At 37.2% G+C, this 19,388-nt stretch overlaps 1 protein-coding gene across 1 annotated transcript in view; it reads right to left on the bottom strand.

The window, feature by feature from the left end:
* Positions 1–19,388, bottom strand: part of EMCN (endomucin) — an 81,698-nt gene that overhangs the window by 39,017 nt on the left and 23,293 nt on the right. Inside the window, exon 2 of the mRNA XM_012929558.3 lies at positions 5,096–5,218. Coding sequence (XP_012785012.2) covers positions 5,096–5,218 — 123 coding nt within the window. The remainder of the gene's footprint in view (positions 1–5,095; positions 5,219–19,388) is intronic.

The raw sequence follows: 19,388 nt of genomic DNA, 5'->3' as shown, positions 1-19,388 counted from the left end.
ATGTTTATGAATGACTAAATTTTTAGAATATAATAATTCTCTGTAAAATTGCATAGTCAATCAGCATTCTTAACATTTTTCGAAAATGACTTTTTGAATCTGTGTTAAATTCCACTTAGGCTACAAATGTTTCAATAAAATCTATAATTTGCAAACATTTCTTATTTGCTAATGAAAAATTAAAAGCAAGATAAGCATTCTTTGATAAACTACAAAAAGGAGAACCCCAAAATCCAAGTTCAGGACTGCACCAGGTGGTTAATTTTCTTTTTCTTTTTCTTCTTCTTTTTTTTATGTAAGATTTATTCTATTTTTATTGGAAACGCAGAAGTACAGAAAGAAGGAGAGACAGAGAGAAAGATCTTCGGGCGGCTGCAATGGCTAGAGCTATGCCAATCAGAAGCTAGGAACCAGGAGCTTGTTCTGGGTCTCCCACACGGGTGTAGGGTCCCAAGGCTTTGGGTCATCCTCAACTGCTTTCCCAGGCCACAAGCAGGGAACTGGATGAAAAGTGGAGCAGCCATGTCAGACCCGACACCCATATGGCAAGGACTTTAGCCACTATGATACTGTGCCGAACCCACAGGTTGTTAATTTTCAATTCAAACTTAACAAATAATAGAAAAAGACTGGACAAAGAATGGCTATGGAATAAAATAAACTAACCATGTTAAGTTTTTCCCAATTAGTCATATTAGAAAAATTAGAAAAATGATGTTTATGTGTTTATTCTTTGCAGTTTCTATATAAAAGAGTTTCATTTTATGTTGGTGACATTCGGTGTCTGCCAAATGTTGATTTTTAAATTCCAGTCACTTGGCCTTTGCACAAAATATGCAGTGCACTTGATGTACATCTAGGACAAAGTTAAGTCCCTTCTCCCTAATTGGATAAATCTGTAAAAGCAAGTCCTGCTTCGGGCAAAGCCCTATCAATCAGTTCTGCCACTGTGACTCTGCCTCTGTAAGAATTCTCTTACACATTATCCATGTTTCTGATGACAGAATTTCTGCCCTTGGCAATAGGAAGAAAATTTATGTACTTTAGATATACATTAAGCATTATTAAGAAAAAGCCTTTTGACCTTTTAACTGAGAAAATCTGACTGGAAAGCTTTAAAATGAAAATATAACAGCTTATCCATGTTCTATATTTTTGCAAGCACCTTAAGAACCATTCTCACCAGAGGAAGGAGGATTAAGGAACTGCTTTGTGTGTGTGTGTGTGTGTGTGTGTGTGTGTGTGTGTGTGAGATATTTTCTTATGGGGCTGGCTTATTTGGCTTATTTAACTAAGCATAGTGGCCACCAGTTGCATCTATTTTATTGAAAAAGAGAAGTTTTAGATGGTTATCTTGAAAAATGGGTGCAAGCATAAAACTCTCCCAAATTTAAACATTTCCTAGGCCTGAAATCAGGAAACCAAACATAACTGATTTTCAAAAAGTTCATGGAAATGTATAGTTATGAGAAAACTAGACATAGATGTCCAAATGTTTTGAGATTAAATAAACATCGTTTACTTTCATTTTCCCACAAACCACTTACAGTACCCTTGTGTACTGACATACTGTATAGAACATGAAAACTTAGGCAAAATGGACCCGGCGGCGTGGCCTAGCGGCTACAGTCCTCACCTTAAACATGCCAGGATCCCATATGGGCGCCGGTTCTAATCCCAGCAGTTCCACTTCCCATCCAGCTCCCTGCTTGTGGCCTGGGAAAGCAGTAAAGTATAGCCCAAAGCTTTGAGACCCTGCACCCGCATGTGGGAAACCCGGAAGGAAGTTCCTGGTTCTGGGCTTTGGATCCACGCAGCACCGGCCATTGTGCTCACTTGGGGGTGAATCATCGGACGAAGATCTTCCTCTCTATCTCTCCTCCTCTCTGTATATCTGACTTTGTAACAAAAATAAATAAATCTTTTAAAAAAAAACTTAGGCAAAATGTCCATTGTTTGCATACTGTACTTTGATGATATTGTCTTCAGGAGCCCAGGAAACATCCAATATACGGGACCTAATGCACATACAAGCTTACTAAGTCATGAGCAGCAAGCACATCAGATGACGAGAGGCTGCCTTGTTTGTTTTTCTTCTCCTATGGGTTTCTCCAATTCCGTATGAGTACCAGGGATTTCCCAGCTGCACAGTCACCATTCCAGACTTTACCACATCTGAGGTGCTGACTGGAATTGTGTTACCTGCTTAAATTCCCTTGTCTCCCTGAATCCACTGGTCTCAGCAGAACATCCAGGTTGCATTTCCTCCACTTATTCCATCCTATAGTATATTTGTGTTTTATTAGATTTTAATGTTTAAAACGTCTAGAAATGGATATTAGATATCATCATGGCATGGTTAGTTTGCAACATTTGCTATCATAATATCCTTGTAATAGATTATTTATGTAGTTTGATATGCATATTATGTTTTTTAAGGTAAAATGATAAAAATTTAGATTCCTTTCAAAACACTTTAATAATCAAAGCTAAAAAAGTGGAATAAAGCAATAAATGAAGGAAGGAAGAACAGAAGGAAGGAAGGAAGAAAGGAAGGAAGGAAGGAAGGAAGGAAGGAAGGAAGGAAGGAAGAAAAGGATGTATAGGTAAACATGGATTTGGAAAGATGGGCACTTGGAAAACAATTATAATATTCTCTATCTTGGGGTATATCTGATCACTTTTATAATGAATATTAATAAAAAAGTTGCTCTGACCTATTACAATTTATAGACTTGCATAAGTATAATTTAAAACACAGCTGGAAAACTTCTGTAGAACACAGACAAGAAATTAATTAGCTAACATAAGTCAATAGACGTGTTAAAGAAATTGAAACGAATACATGCTTGTTTGTAAGAATGTGAGTGCATCTATGTGACAATGTACATTTAAAAATTCAAGTGTTCTATGAACTTTCCATTGCAAGCACCATGAACAGTAAATTCGCTAAAAATGTCTCAGTAATGGTTTATTTGAACTTTAAAAATCAACAGATAGGGCCCGGCGGCGTGGCCTAGTGGCTAAAGTCATCGCCTTGAACGCCCCGGGATCCCATATGGGCGCTGGTTCTAATCCCGGAAGCTCCACTTCCCATCCAGCTCCCTGCTTGTGGCCTGGGAAAGCAGTCGACGACGGCCCAATGCATTGGGACCCTGCACCCGTGTGGGAGACCCGGAGGAGGTTCCAGGTTCCGGGCTTCGGATCGGCGCGCATCGGCCCGTTGTGGCTCACTTGGGGAGTGAATCATCGGACGGAAGATCTTTCTCTCTGTCTCTCCTTCTCTGTGTATATCTGGCTGTAATAAAATGAATAAATCTTTAAAAAAAAATCAACAGATAAGATGCATTTCTGGTGGTATCAATTACAATTCTGTTAGAATTACTTCACTGACCCCTATGTCTGTCCTTTCCTGGTTGCTTAACACAGTGGTTAGGTTTGTGTTTTTATAAGAACAATGTTAGAGGCCCAGTGCGATAGCATTGCGTTTAAATTCCTCGCCTTCAACGCTCCAGCATAACATATGGACGCCGTTCTAATCTCGGCTGCCCTGCTTCCCATCCAGTTCCTTCCCTGTGGCCTGGGAAAGCAGTTGAGGACGGCCCAATGCTTTGAGACCCTGCACCCTTATGGAAGACCCAGAAGAAACTCCTGGTTCCTAGCTTCGGATTGGTTCAGCTCCAGCCATTGTAGCCACTTGGGGAGTGAATTATTGGACAAAAGATCTTTCTCTCTGTCTCTCCTCCTCCTCTCTCTATATCTGCCTTTCAAATAAAAATAAATAATTTTTTGAAAAAGGACAATGTTGTTCAGCATGGGTCTTTATAAAGAGAGTTAGGGATTTGCCTAGAGAGAAATTTCAGTTTGATGTAGTTAGCACAAAAGTTTTTAACTTCAAATTTTAGGGTCTGCATGTATCAACAACACCTGCATATAGTTATATTTTCTAAGAGTATTAGGATTCACCTGGGAGTACAGGACTGTAACAATTTCAGAAAATACAAAAAAAATACAATATGTGGCAGTTGACTGGAGGTCATTTGCCATGACTTCATATTGTGTATTGTGGAGTTTCCTGTGATTGGAAACACAGATTGTACAAAAGTGAGAATGCAATTTGCCTTGTTCCTTTCTTGGTGGGATGCTCTCCTTTGCTTTGTTGGACAGGTACTTGAAAACTCGGCTTGGTTTCTTCTTAGAATCAAATCTTGTGGATACAGTGGATTAAGGTCATAATATTCATTAAAGCTTTGCATTTCGCTGCATGTAAAGGCTTTAACTGGTCCTCTGCATGTGTTTCAGCTCTGCCTCATAATGAAAATTAAAGGAGAGATGAAGAGTTGAGAAAGACAGCAACAGGAATTGCAGTCATTGACTCACCAGGGTTACTAATTGGTTGGTCTTTCTGCAGCCCTAGCATTCAAACCGAATTTTTTGCTGATAGGCAATCAAATCTGTTTTCCTTCTCCATTATTTGTGGAACTAGAATGAGATGCTTCATTGTATGTGTGTTTTAGGATGAGCCATGCAGTGTGGATTGAACTACCAACCTGTGAGTTTTTAACAAAATGAATCTAATGGCTTTTAAAATCCTTCTGGACAGTGAAATAAACCCTTTAATACCCAGCCAGAAAAGATGATATTGTTATTATTCAGTTCAGTAATGAGAATGATGACATTGTTGCTGACAAACACAAATAAATTTTATTATCAGATCATATAACAAAATCAGTCTGTTTTAATGTAATTTTATTTTTTTGGTGTGTGCATAGTGGATAACTATGATGTTTAAGAAGATGCTTTTATGACTTGATGCATCATTTTTTCTTCTCTGAAAATAAACTTTATGTAGTACTGACAACATGATTATCCTCAAATAGGAAGTGATTCCAAAGAATATCCCCAAAGAAGCCAACTGAGATCCCAGAGCTCTGTATACAAGGCAACATGTGAATTTCAAAATAGTGAAATAGCACTAACATGTATATCCGCCTAATATGAGACCCCAAATTATTTCCATGTGTTAAATTAGATAGCTTATCTTTTTATTATTGTTGTTAAAGTGAGGCTATATTCTAGTCAGTGTTTAGCCTACCTGGAGGAGATGTGCCAAGTGTCGGCTTGTGAAGATCAGGTGATGGTGTTATAGTTGTTGCTGATGTAGAGCTTGATGCAAGATTTGGTGGTGGTGATGTAGAGGACCCTGTATTTTGAACATCTGGAAAAAAGTAAGTTGTGTTAAAGTAGTTACATTTACATTTGCTTTGCTGATCAATAGATTAATATTTCAAGTGCATTTAAGTGCAGAATACTGTATACATACCACTGCTCACCCATTCAGTGCGGCATGGACTTGAGATCAATGTCTTGGTTGTAAGAATCTGTCTTTAGCTTAATACTCTTTCACCACCCCTATCTGTTTCTCATCAAGAGCATGAATTTTTAAGATTTCTGTCAGGAGTAGTCTGTGGTTCTGACACTGAACTCCCATAATGAAAAAGCAGGACCTAACCTCATGTCTTGTCCCTTAGCCCATTACTCAGTGATTTAAGAGGGATTTCCAGCTAGCTTCACAAAGTTCTAAACTTCAAACTCACAGTCATTTGCTTCTCCAATCATTAAGAACCTCAATGGTCAGTGTTTGTCTATGGGTGATTTGTGTTGGGGAATTCCAGGTCTGAGTAGAATGTAACTGCCACCTTCATACAACTTCCAGATCTACTGGAGCCCATCTGGCCATCATCAGTTCCCTAAAGAGCATGCGTAGCATCACTGAACAGGCAAAGGAAGGACACCAGCTTCACTGGTCAGCCTGGAGCTTGGACACAAGCTGACCCAATGTATAAGCAAATGTCACTCTTAACTTCTCAGAGCCTGGGAATTAAGCCATAGCTGCCCACTCTTTTCTCCGTGCTTTGCGATAACTACTTACTTTCTTCCACAGATACAGCATTAGTGATTGGCTTTCTATGTGTCAAGCAAGCAGATTCAGTTTGCAGGTACTCTAGCAATCCCTCCAAGTAGTTTTGGGTGTCATTAACAGTGCTTCTACTGTACAATTTGTGAGAAAGCTAGTGAAGAATAAATGTGTAAATTTGAAATTTAACATCACTTGTAAGCTAATAAACTAATTGTTAGATTAAGTAATTGTGCAGTTTGTAAGTGGATGATTTACTACATGGTAGGCTAGTGGCTGGAGTCCTCACCTTGCACGTGCCGGGATCCAATATGGTTCCTGCTTCCCATCCAACTCTCTGCCTGTGGCCTGGGAAAGCAGTCAAGGACAGCCCAAAATATTGGGACACTGCACCTGCGTGGGAGACCCAGAAGAAGCTCCTGCCTCCCGGCTCCAGATCAGCTTAGCAGTGGCCATTATAGCCACTTGTGAAGTGAATCAGCAGATTAAATACTTTCTCTCTGTCTCTCCTCTCTGTATATCTGACTTTCCAATAAAAATAAATACTTTTTTTAAAAGTTACTAAGTAGTAAAACATCAATATTAGTAAAGATCTTTTCTAATGTTTATTTTTTTTCTCATTTGCTTGAAATGCAGGGAGACACAGAGATTGATCAGTGGTCATGTATCCCTCTTTAAATGCCTATAATAACCAGAACTGGGTCAGACTGAAACCTGGAGCCCAGGACTATGGGGGTGGCAGGAGCCTAAACACTTGAGGCACCATCCACTGACTACCAGAACTCCTCAGTGAAGAGCTGGAAGGGGAGCAGAGTAGTTGGAACTGGATCCTGTGCTCTGACATGTGGATGTGCACATCCCAAGCGGCTGTTTAACGTGCTGTCCCACACTGCCTGTCCCTTGTAAATGTTCCTGTTGTGAAGCACTCTTCTAAAACACATACATTTTGTCTCTCTGTATTTTTGTGTAAATACGTTTTCAAGAAATATAACAATCCCAGCATGCTCAAATTTTTGGTAATGGAACTACCATAAATCTGTAGTTTTCAAATCATTTATGTTTTTAAATTGCAATGATACCTTGGCAACGAAAGGGTTGAAGGGACTATATTATAATCCACTTTATAGGTTTCATTTTATCATAATTTCTAAAATTTTGTTGTAGGCAGTTTGGGAAAAGGAAAGGAGAGGAGAGGAGAGGAGAGGAGAGGAGAGGAGAGGAGAGGAGAGGAGAGGAGAGGAGAGGAGGGGAGGGGAGAGGAGGGGAGAGGAGAGGAGAGGAGAGGAGAGGAGAGGAGAGGAGAGGAGAGGAGAGGAGAGGAGAGGAGAGGAGAGGAGAGGAGAGGAGAGGAAAGGAAAAAAGCGGAACTTGATATAGAAGAGCAGGACAGACTGTCCAGAATCTTGAGTTCACACAAGGCTGGTGCCAGAAACCAAGGTCAAACTCTGCAGGCAATGGCCTGTAAGTGGACAAAAGTCCAACATCAAAGTCAAGACCTACAAGCAAGGGTCTGCAGCTGGGCAGCAATCCAAACCCACAGGTCTGTGGGCTTGAAGATATCCTTGAAACAGTCAATTCCGACTTCTGTGCATGGGTCACAATGTTGCCTCCTGATCATCAAGCGTTGGCTACTTAACATTTATATAGGCTGTAGTTATCAATGTGCCACATCAACTCAAGTAACCAGACTCCTCTTAGAATTTCAGCAAAAATTTGAGGCAGTGAGATTTCCAGAGTGGTCTTCTTCCTCAGAGAAGGGGGCTTCCCTCATAGTCTTTCCTGTATCTGCCTCATTTATTATTTTCTCAATTGCATGTCACACCTTCTCTAAGCCTGTTCATGCTGCTGCAGGCGGTGATTAATTTCCACTGAAATATATGCAGGAACCAGTCTTCTGTAACAGCTGTAGTTGGCAAAGATTATCACTTCACTATAATTTTTTCAAAATAAAGTATGTAGGAAATAGCTCTCATGATGCATGAAAAAACCATTTTGTGTAAAATTATTATAACATTAACATTTTTATAATCTTTTCAATACTGTATTTTGCTGCTCTCATCTCTGGATACTTACTGTTACGTTAAAGATTACAAAGAAACATAAATGTATACAATGATTTTGGAGAAAAATTTATTCCATGAAAGGCATTTTAATGTCATTAATTGGTCTATGAAAAGCACATGTAACACAGTGTGTTAGTTAAGATGAATTCTGCGTAATAAAGGCCAATAGTTAAATCTCAAAGTGTGTATGCCTTTATAACAAATGAATGTTATTAGTGTGGCTCTCAAACTTAAATTACAGTCAATATTTCCTTCTTTTGAGTGTGAAGACATCATGATCTGGCATGTTAGTGAGGAGCAGTATCTCAGATGTCACACGATAGAATACATACACTATTCCATTTTATAAACGATATACTCAGAAATGCTAGTTCTCAGTAATGACCTTGTTTATAGACTCAGTGAGCAGAAATCTCTTGATGTATTCAGCACATAGGGATATGTTGAGCACACACAGAAATGACAAAATTGCTTTTGCGCAGGCTTTTTGGCAATCAAATCAAAAGCTCTGCTAATCTCTGGAGGTACACATCACACCCTTGGTCCTAGCCCTGCCCTCTAGCATTTAACAAGAGACAGGAAAATAGCCTCTATGAGTTTATACTTCCTGCTTTAGTCCTCTTTCCCCAGCTGTCTTCCTTTTAATTTAGATGCCAGTGAAGGAACACCGATTTCTAAGCTTACATCAAAGTCGAAGAAAGTTTTCGAAGATGTAAACCAGAGAAATTGGAAATTTTCTCTACAAATGGCTTGAATGATCTTTGTTGACTTCCAAAATATTAGCAATATAATTTTCTGAGCATAATCAATAGAGGTATTTCTTCTGTTTCCTCCCCCTGTCGCTCCATCACCCTTTTGTCTCTCTTCCTGTTTGCCTTCTTCCCGTCCTTGTTTCCTTCCTCCCTCCTTTACTCCTTCCTTCTTTCTGTTTGCTTTCTCCCTACCTTCACTTTCTCTTTCTTTTCCTTTTTCTCTTCCTTCCTTTCTCTTTCCACATTTTTTTGGCAACTACTTATATGAATGTCAAGAATAGATACAATAAAGCACCAATAAACACACTGTATGACATTTAAAAAATGTAATCTGATAGAGAACATAATAGCTTTGTCTAATAAGTAATGCATGATATTCTGTTTGAGTCATATAGATCAGTGTTCTTCAAATTGCACACTGTGATACAACTAAAGGTAATTAAACGTTTTTAGTGAATTGCAATCAAATTTTCTTGCCAAGTTAAAAAAAATAAGTGATACACTACTAGAATATTATTGCAAGAAGTGGAGGCTTCCTACATGAAGTTTTTGTATAGATGTGTGTATCTGGGTAAGTCTGCCCTACACAAGTGCTAATATAAAATGTATTACTTAGTTAATTTCAGTTGAAATTTTGGAAGCTTCTGGCAAAAAAAAATTGGCAAGATTTCACAAGTTGACCAACCTGGGAACAGGAAAAAATGAATATTTAGTGAAAAGCTGACAAAGAACTAGACCTTGAAAAGTAACTCGCATGGCTAACTAGGGACAAGAATGAGCATAAATCAAGATTTGGAACATTAAAATGAGAAATATTTGGGAGCACTTCAAACAACTATGTTTCGCAGAATGAAAATGAGGAAAGTAATGAAACAGCGTAGTGGACATTGAGGAAACATTAGAGGCCAAAATGCATTACAGAGGACGTGAGCACCAACCCTGGTACTTGGAATAGTTTGAATCACTGGGGAGCCACAGAGAATGTGAAAACAGAGATTTCAATGTGGCAAAAAGTTGTAGGGGAAGCTGTTGTTGAATGGAGCTACAAATTCCCATCTTTATATCTATCCCACCCCTGTCCTCCTGCAGTCACCAAGTGGAATCAATGAGCTCATATCCATTAAATGACATGATATAGACCACAGGCAGGCAAATGTCCAACTACTGATGTATTAAGATTGGCAAGTACTGAGGTGTACTTTTGCTCCTCATCACCCTTAAACATTTCAGCATCTTTCAAATAGTTCATTAAAAATAAAATTAAAACATGACTATATTTGGGTGCAAAATTTGTTGAAATCTGTACATTCAAGGGGTCTTTCATCAGTTCAATGAAAATTCATGTTATAAAAGGAAAAAAGAGTGTATTTCGAAAATTTCACCCTATAAGAGAGTTAACTTTTAATTTAGTTTCCCTCAAGTCATTTGAAGTTCTTAGTTTTTGGCAATTGATTTCCTCTGAGTAAACAATAAACTATTAGCACTCATTAGCACCTTCATTAGCCTTAGAATTTGCTCAATAGAGACTCCCTGCTTAGGAAAGGGCTGAGAACTCCTAAAAGTACTGTTTTATGTGCTAGGTTCAATATAAGTACTTTCTGTGGAATAAAGAGTATAGTCCATAAAACATTAAAAGGCCTACATTCATGATCACCATTTTGAATAGGCAGGTTCATAAAGGATTAATAGTTTCATTACATTATATTGCACACTGGGAAAGTGTTGTAGTTGAATTTTTAAATTAAACAACCTTGCAACCATCAGTATATGCATAAGCTGATTGGGGCGAGGGACCCTATACTGGCAATCACATACAAGAATCAGGTCTGGGATCACCTCAAAGTTTCTTTGGAGATCCCTCCAACTGAACTGCTGATCTCAGAACCCCAACCATGAAGAGACTATGTCAGCCAGTAGATTTTGAAGAGATTTCATCGCGATTGCAATGGCGAGATTGGCAGCAATTTAGAACTGCTGAACTATCAAAACTGCTTGAGCAGGACCCTGGGAGCATGTCTCACATTGGGGACCAGGGATGTGTGGGAGGCTGAGTCGGGCTTCTCCCTTTATCTCTCCCCTTACCCCAGATATAGAAAAAAATTAATATTAATGTGAAAACAATGGTCTTACCCTCTTTGCTGCAGCCCTTGATGCTTTGTGCCCTAATCAACTATGTAAAGATTATCAAAATAAAATAATTTAAAAAAACAAAAAAATAAATTAGACAACCTTGTTTTCAGAGAATATATCCTTCACAGCTACTCAAAAGAAAGTGGCACAAAGCAGAGACGCATTCCCCAGCTCTACCTGCACTTTGCCTTTTACAGGGTATGATGTCAAACGGGAGGAAGTGATTAGCGCCCAGATGGACTTCTGTACCTATCATGAAGAAATGGGCACACTATTTTTCTCAAAGTACAAACATTTCACGATGCAGTGGAAAAGCAGAATTTCTTCTATCATAGTTGAAAGTTTTGTTGACCTCAATGCAAATAAGCACTAGATATTTACTGTATTATCTGTAGATTTCTTCCAGGTTCAATTTGATCTTATAGTATACTCCTGATAAAAATGTCTTATTTTGATGTAAATTTTTCTTCACAGGAAATGGTAATGTAGCATTTTCCCATCTTTTTCTTTACAAAAGTAGCTAAAGAGAAGTAACAAACAACCTAAATCTTATTATATCACTTGTGCCAAACTAGAGAGTGGTGCTCTGGGATGTTGCAGGAGAAACAGATGACATTTTGTCCTAATTCTGCCATGTACCTGTACACCCAGCTCTAGAGAGCCCCAGGAAAACCACAATGTTAGTTTCTTTACTGTGAAAGGATGAAGTATTACCTGGGTTTTATTAAAACAACTCTTCTAATTGTGTAAATTATGTAATAGGTTTACGCTGAGGTGAATCCCTACGTTCTGAGTTTTACATACGCTGAGTTCAAGTTAGGGAGTTCTCAATTATTCCATCTCAAGTTATATGGGAATTTTCATGTCAGCTTCCTTCTTTTGTCCTGAAAATCCAGCTTATGTCTAGAAACTAAATATGCTTTTTCCTATTTTCAAATGATTAGATTATCTATTGAAAACATTTTAGGCATGCATGGTAATTATGTTACTAGGAAATACAAATTGTAGTTGTGCTCAACTTCTGGAGCAAAGAACCTGCAAGGCAGGGGTGATGGCTGAGGTAACTGGACTCCTGCCATTATGTGACAGACCTGGATTGAGTTTCTGAATCCAGGTTTCATCTCTAGGCCAATTCTGGCTACTGCAAACACAGGGCAGCAAATCAACAAATCAGAGTTCTGTCTCTGTGAGTCTCTCCACTTCTGGTATAAATACACAAAAAACTAAATAGAAAAAAGAGGATTATAACTTAAAATATGTTTTAAATTAAGGTTAGAGAAACATCTTCACAAGAACCAAGATTTTGAGAATGAGTCAATGTGCTATGTGGAGTGACTACAAGGAAAGGTAACTAGAAAATCTCAGCTCTCGCAGAAAGGCAAATATTCCAATGAGTGGGGGAAAGCTGCACGAGAAATGAGAATCTCCTCAGGTCGCATGCCATCTGTGAGGCAGAAAGGGAGTGCCAGGCCTGGCAGGCTCCAGGGAAGGACAGGTGTTTCAGCCAACTGGCCACTTCAGGGAGAACAGGAAGGCAGTATCACATTGCTAAACAGAAATCAGCAATATCTACAGAATGGACCCAAGAATCCAAGGTGTTCTGGCTGGAGGTACACTGGGCAAGCTTCCTGCACTCAGCCAGGTGGCCAGGTGGCACGCTCAAAACTGCGTGGTGATGCCTGTTATTTTTCTTGTCCAAACTGGTGATTCTTGAAAGATCATGCTCAGTAACAGGGAGATATATTTAGCTTGAGGGCTTTTTTTTGTTCCCTTACAGACTTAAGCTTTTATTTATTTATTTATTTTTAATTTTTTTTAATTTATACTCTTTCATCCATGCAGTTCTGACTCCAGAGAGTAACTGTGTTTCTGCAGCTAAGGTTCCTTCCAAGGAAGCAGCAGGTGAAGGCTTAGACAGCCTTGAGCACACCATAAACTCCAGAGGCAAGTCTCGGGCTCCTCTCACGATTTCTGAAAGGGAATCTGCCTATCCTTGTGTTCCTGGGAGAAGAAGTACTGCTCTGTCCCTTGTCTGGACCCCAGATTGAGCAGGTGATTGTAGGAGAGTTTGCACTATTCTCTAAGAACACCTTCAGCTTTCTGCTGAACCTCGAGTCTACAACTTGAGACCTTTGGTCTTACACCACAGGTTCGATTGAGCATTTCTCCAGAAATGCAAAATGTCCCACTATTTGCTTTTTACTAGCAGATCAAATTTAGAACAGTGACTTCCACACGTGAAAAGACATGACTGGCAGTGGAAAAATACACATTCAGACCTGGCAACACACACCTGACAAAACGCAGCTGTGCTGTGCCACTGCACCTCTCTAGATGTGTTTCTTCATCAATAAAAAGTGTCCCTAGGAACAATGTCTCTTCAACTATGAGATTTCACTAAGTTAAAATACAAAAATCCATCATGATCAATAATACCTAATAGGATGCATTTATACATAACATCAGGAAGCTTGCACTTTAGAAGTTATACATGGGCTTATAGCATTGTCATTATTGGAAGAAATCTGGGCTAAAAATAGAAGCGTATTTTAACTGGAAAGTAGGACTATTAAGTATTTCACTTTAGTGTGTTTATCTACTCAGAATCAAAGAGAATGTTACAGAATTTGAATGAGTCCTGAAATATTTTATTTGGAAGTTCCTCTTTTAATGTGGAAGGGCAAGTATAATAAAATGAATTATTTTCCATGGGTAAAAAATCCTATATGAAAAAAATACAGCTTATACTCTATGCTGGTCAATTTTCTTTCACAGTGTAGTGTGCATATTTGGTCATGTTTATATTTACTTGGTGGCAAGTGAATACCTAAAATCCTATAGTATCGTTTCTGAAGCTTGCAAATTACATTTAACTGGAATTTGAGATTTTTTTTTGTCCTTTCCTAGACTTTTATTTTCCCTAAATTGTAAAGAAAATCCATATAGCTGATTCAAAACACTTGAATGTATTCCGGCAAAATAACTGTTTCTAGTTAAGTAAAATAAAAAGAAATACTTATTCTGTTTTCCAGAAAAGCAAAGATCACCTTTTCCCCTTTTTTAAGATGAAAATACTTCTTAAGAGATACAAAACTTTAAACAACATATATGCCAGGAAAAGAAGGATATGCAATAGTATTCACTTAAATTTACATCAAATGCCTTGAGCAACAATTTCATGAAACACTTGAACAAGTACTAATTGTGTTTCTGTCTGACAGATACAAAAACTGAGACCCTGGCAACTGATTTTGATTTCTCAGTATGCAGAGTCAGGAGATACCGCAACTCTCAGATAGAAGAAGATATTAAGCTGAGGTGTAGGTTCCCAAATATGACATCATGTTGTACATGGTTGTATTATTGCCAGAGCCCAAATATTTTTATATTAGGGTATTCACACTGGTTATGAAAACAACTGTATCAAGTTAAGGTTTATGAAGTATGTAAAGCTTAAAGGTCATCAGCAGTATCTCCCCATTGTTAACTGACTAACCATCAAAGATTATTAAAGGAATAAAAATAACAAAAAATTCTTAGCTCAAAATTTTGCCTTATTTTGTCCATCACCAGAACATACTATGAAACAATTGCAAGAAACAGAAAAATAGAGAAGTCAACTTTGATAGTAAGTTAAGTAAGACACATTCTAGTTTTTCGTACACTTGTTTCTCATCTTAAATTTAGAGCAATAACACACAATGAAGATCTTTCTTATTTTGAGTAAGGCAAATGGATATTGTAAAGACATAAGTGTTTCAACTCATTTCGTTATATAATCACTACTTTACTTGGATCACAGCAAAGTACCATGTTCCTTCTTTATATCATTTTCATCAATGCCATTCTTTTAAGTAAGAGAATGATTTAACATTAGCCATTCCATCAAAGCAACTAAACTCAATGTTTTCTGCTAATAATTTTGCAGTTTTATATTTTATGAGTATTTATTCATTTTGAGTTGATTTGTATATAAGAGTCCAATTCCAGTTTTTGAATAAGGATATTCAGTTTCCAAACCCTATGTAGAGAAGCTTCTTTTCCCAATTTTTATATTTGGCATCTTTACTAAACAATTGACTAAACCTACATGGGTTCACACTGGACTGTTCTGTTGTACCAATAAGTAAGTTAATTTTCATTCCAATATCATCATGTTTTAATTACTCTTCATTTGCCAAGGAATTAGCACTCCCACCCCCATGATTTTAATGTCCTTTCATGTGATATCCAAGCCAATCTCCAGACTCCACTCAGGGAGGGAGACAATTGCTGCAGAATTTGTAGACAATGCACACAGACTAGATCTTCAGACCTGGGAATTTGCATAGTCCTCAGCCCTACTTCAGAGTCTACTGCAAGACCTTGCATAGAAACGGAGAAAAATCTTAACAGTGCACTATTACGGGACAAGCACTTCTCATTCATTCCAACCAACCACTCCATACAACCTCAGAGTCCTTCATTTCTTTATGAGTCTTAAACTCGAATAGAAGTATCAGTTCAATAGATAATATCCCATGAGGCCAAGTGTTATTTGAAGTTATTTTGGTGCCTCTACAGTAACAGCCTGACTGCAGAACCCATCCTGCTGTCTCTTCTGAACTCAGAGCACAGGCAGTAGCCGAGCCGTCTACAGAACCCAGAAGCAAGCTGTACCTGACAAGGTGGATACAAGTTGGTCCCTGCAGCATAACAGCTCAAACTTTGATGGCAATAAAACAAACAATTAAGTTAAGAAATGGGCAGAAAACATGAGTAGATGTTTTGCTAAGTATGAAGTTGAAATGACAACAGAAACATGAAAAAGTGCTCAGGATCACTACACATCTGTGAAACGCAAATAAAAACAGCAACAAGATTTCCCCTCACTCCACTTAGAATAGCTCTCGTCCAGAAAACAGAAAAGAATAAATGCTGGTGAACGTGAGGGAAAAGGTGTGCTAATGCCCTGTTTCTGGGAATGTAAACCAGAGCAACCATTGTGGGAGGCATCATGGAGATTACGTAGATCTGTCATATGACCTAGCCAGTCCACTCCTGGGAATTTACCCAAATGAAATGAAATCAGTATATGAGTGAGTTATCTGTACTCCCATGTTTATAGCAGTCCAACCTATAATAGAAAAGATATAGAATCAGTCAGATGTCCACTATCTGATGACTGGATAAAGAAAATGTGGTAACTTTTTGATTGGAGTAACTACTCGGTCAATTAAAAGCATGAATTCCTATCTTTTGCAATAAAATGCATTCAACTGGAAATCATTAATATTAAAAAAAATAAACCATGCCCCAAAAACATGTCTTCCCTGATCTGTGGCAACTAACACACAGAGTACAAAAAACTTAATCTACATGAGCAAAATTTGAGTAACTTTTCCTTTCACAAATGACGATAGCAATCTAAGGATAAAAGGTCATGAAGACTCAATAAGTCATGATATCCTCAAGGGAAATTAACAAAGATCCAACACTGAGCCTTAAAGTAAGACATCAATAACATGACAGAAACAGAAAAAAGAAAAATCTCTTGAAGTTTGCTGAGTTGCAAGAATAAATGGATGAATTTATATATGAAATTGGTAAACAGTACTTGAAAAATGTGATTTGATCAAATAATATAAACAATCATGAAAAGTTGAATAAAAATCTTAGAGATGAAGAATACAATGATAGAGATGAGAAAAAATACAATGAAAATCTTAACTAGGCTCAATCAAGCTAAAGAATGTTTCATAAAGCTATCTAAAGAAATAATGACCTAAATATCCCTTCTAGGGAAAGATGCCAATACTCACATACAGGAAGATGAGATTTCCTTAGTCAAATTCAACCAAAGCAGAATATACTAATTTCCAGAAGAATGAAACTTTCAAATATAAAAGACAGAACAATCCTGACAGCAGAAATAAGAAACACATCATTGATAAAGGAGTATTAAAATGAACATCAGTGGCTTTATCAGCACAATATCCTTTAACTTTTACCCATTTTCAATTGTGAATGAATTAATAAATGAAAATAAGTCATTATCAAGAAATAATTCAAAGGGTAGCATAGTAAGATTGGATCGCAGTAGGACTCGGATTTTATTGTAGTTTGAGTCCAGGCTCCAAAACTTACCAGGTATGTCATTATACAATTAGTTTAAACTGTTTAGCCCCTGTTTTATAATCTTACAGAAACTTGCTTGTAGCATCTTTGTGCACATATAAATGTTAGAATAAAACACTAAGAAGTACAACAGACAGTCATATTATGATTGCATTTATTCTGATGAAAAATTTTATAAAGTGATATGAACTTCAGAGTACTATCTTCAGATCACATAAATTTTATTCTTTCTTTTTTTAAACAATATTACTTTTGTAAGTTTGGTTAAGTAGCTACTGAACCATCTCTAACCTCCCTCAGTATATTCAAATCAGTGAAATAATTCTGAGAAAAATTAAAACTCCTTAATAAATTGTTACCTAATTATTTTAGCTTTATTATGACTTTGATGGCCATCTTGCCAGAGCTTGTAAATTACTTTCATTATTACATTTTTCATAATATTATTGCATAATTGCTTCCAAGAAAGTATAATTATACTGTTAGAAAAGAAATATTTCATTATATAAAAAAGAAATGTAGAAATTTGTTTCCTACAGTGAATTAAACACATTCTACAAGTTGTAGTTTTATAAGCTATGTTGGCTGTTACCATGTTGTGTACATTAGACTACTGAAAGCTAATAAGGTTTCCTCCAGGGTGTGAACCCATAGTCATGTTAAATATTATCTGTGTATTACCCAAATGGATCCACACATTATCCTACTAGATTCTCTAGTGGTTACTAGCTTCTGTGCTCAGATAGCATTTAGCATTTAAAATGTATATATATATACATATATATATACATATATACATTTATAGCATATACATTTTTAAATGCTAAATTTTTAGGATCTTCTTTCCTCAGTTGATGGATGTGATTTTTTCTTATTGGGACTCTTGCATATTTTTTCATGCAAATAAAGTGTCTTCAAAACGTTAGGGGCCACTTCTTGTCTGTTAGCATCTCCTACAATCAATGCAGGACCTGATGCTGCTCACTGAAGACCTCCTGGAGGACCTGGGCCCTGGACCTGGTCCTGCTCACTGACGACCTGCTGTGGCATATCTTTAATCAGTATTATAATAATAGTAAAGTTAACTAACATCACTTAAAACTTTGTAATGCCTCATAGGACTGAAACAAATTGAAATCTTACCTCATTCATTGCCTAAAATACTCAGGGATTCTCATCAAATACTTGTGACTCATATTGTTTAATTAAAAGCAAGAGAATACCAACAAAGCAAGGATGTATAGCCCTTTTTCTCTGCAGTTTCTAACACTTCTAAGTGCTAGGACGAAAGTATGTCTTTCCTTTCTCTGATTTTTTCCCCTACAGTTTTTCCATCACAGAGATGGAATAACAGCTTCAAACCACATACTCAGCAGGAGCCCACCGTGTAATCACCCGGGAACAGAGAATAATTCATGATTGTCTACTTTCTAATTTTAAAGACCAGTTTGTATTTGGTATATTTTCCAGATTAAAAATATGCTGAACTATTCCATTAAGATATCATCAAAGGAGTTACTTGTGCTGGGTTAATTAAATCTAACACATTTAAAAATAGATGACTGTTTGGGGACAGTTGCAGCCTTTGGGCAAAAGAAATCTTACAGTAAACATTATAGCGGATTTTTGTGTTCGGTCGTAGGCAGCAGGCACACTTCTAGAACACGATTTCAAAATTAGGTTAGAAAGTATTAGCTCTGCTTATGCTGCTGGAATTAAGAAATCCGTATGTAAAACGATGTCCAACAAAAAGCAAAGCATATATATTGGTTCTCAATATGTCTCCCTAATTCCTTCATTAATTAAAGGTAGTAATTCATTGCATAAAACTGTCAACTTTAACTTTAGAAAAACCTCATCACTTTAAGATCACTTTATAAATATCAAGACAAAGACTGTACATTTGCAACAAGAGGCAACTTTGAACATGTGAAAACAATGTCCAGAATTGAGTGCTAAGAGAAAGAGCTGGAAAGAATTGTTAAGAGAAAAATGAAACAATTTATCACTTTTTTAAAACCCTAAGAGTATAGTAGGAGAGTGAAAAGATAAGAAAAAAAATATGGTGTGTGAAGAACTCTTAAGAACAGACATTTAAAATACACTCTTTACATCAGTCTGATGTCAAGCACACTTTCCTCATCACAGCCTGCAAGCACACATCAAGACCAAGTTAAGTGAATTTTCTGGGCATGAATGAAAGGAAGACAATATTTTGGTTGTTACCCGATGCAAAGTTAAAGAATATTTCCTAACACACCAACAAAAGTGTAAGATTTGATGGGTGTAGGTAGTTGTAAAAAAAGCATGAGAATTTAATGCTTACATGCAATAAGTGATTTGCAGGAGTTTGAGGCGTTTTTACCAAAAACACATAGTAAGTCTGACTTGAATTTGTGCATTAATGTG

This window comes from Ochotona princeps, chromosome 7 (assembly GCF_030435755.1).
Source record: "Ochotona princeps isolate mOchPri1 chromosome 7, mOchPri1.hap1, whole genome shotgun sequence".
In the NCBI taxonomy this organism is placed as follows: domain Eukaryota; kingdom Metazoa; phylum Chordata; class Mammalia; order Lagomorpha; family Ochotonidae; genus Ochotona; species Ochotona princeps.
Note: the sequence above shows the minus strand (reverse complement) of the source record. Positions and strands in the feature narration are given on the sequence as shown.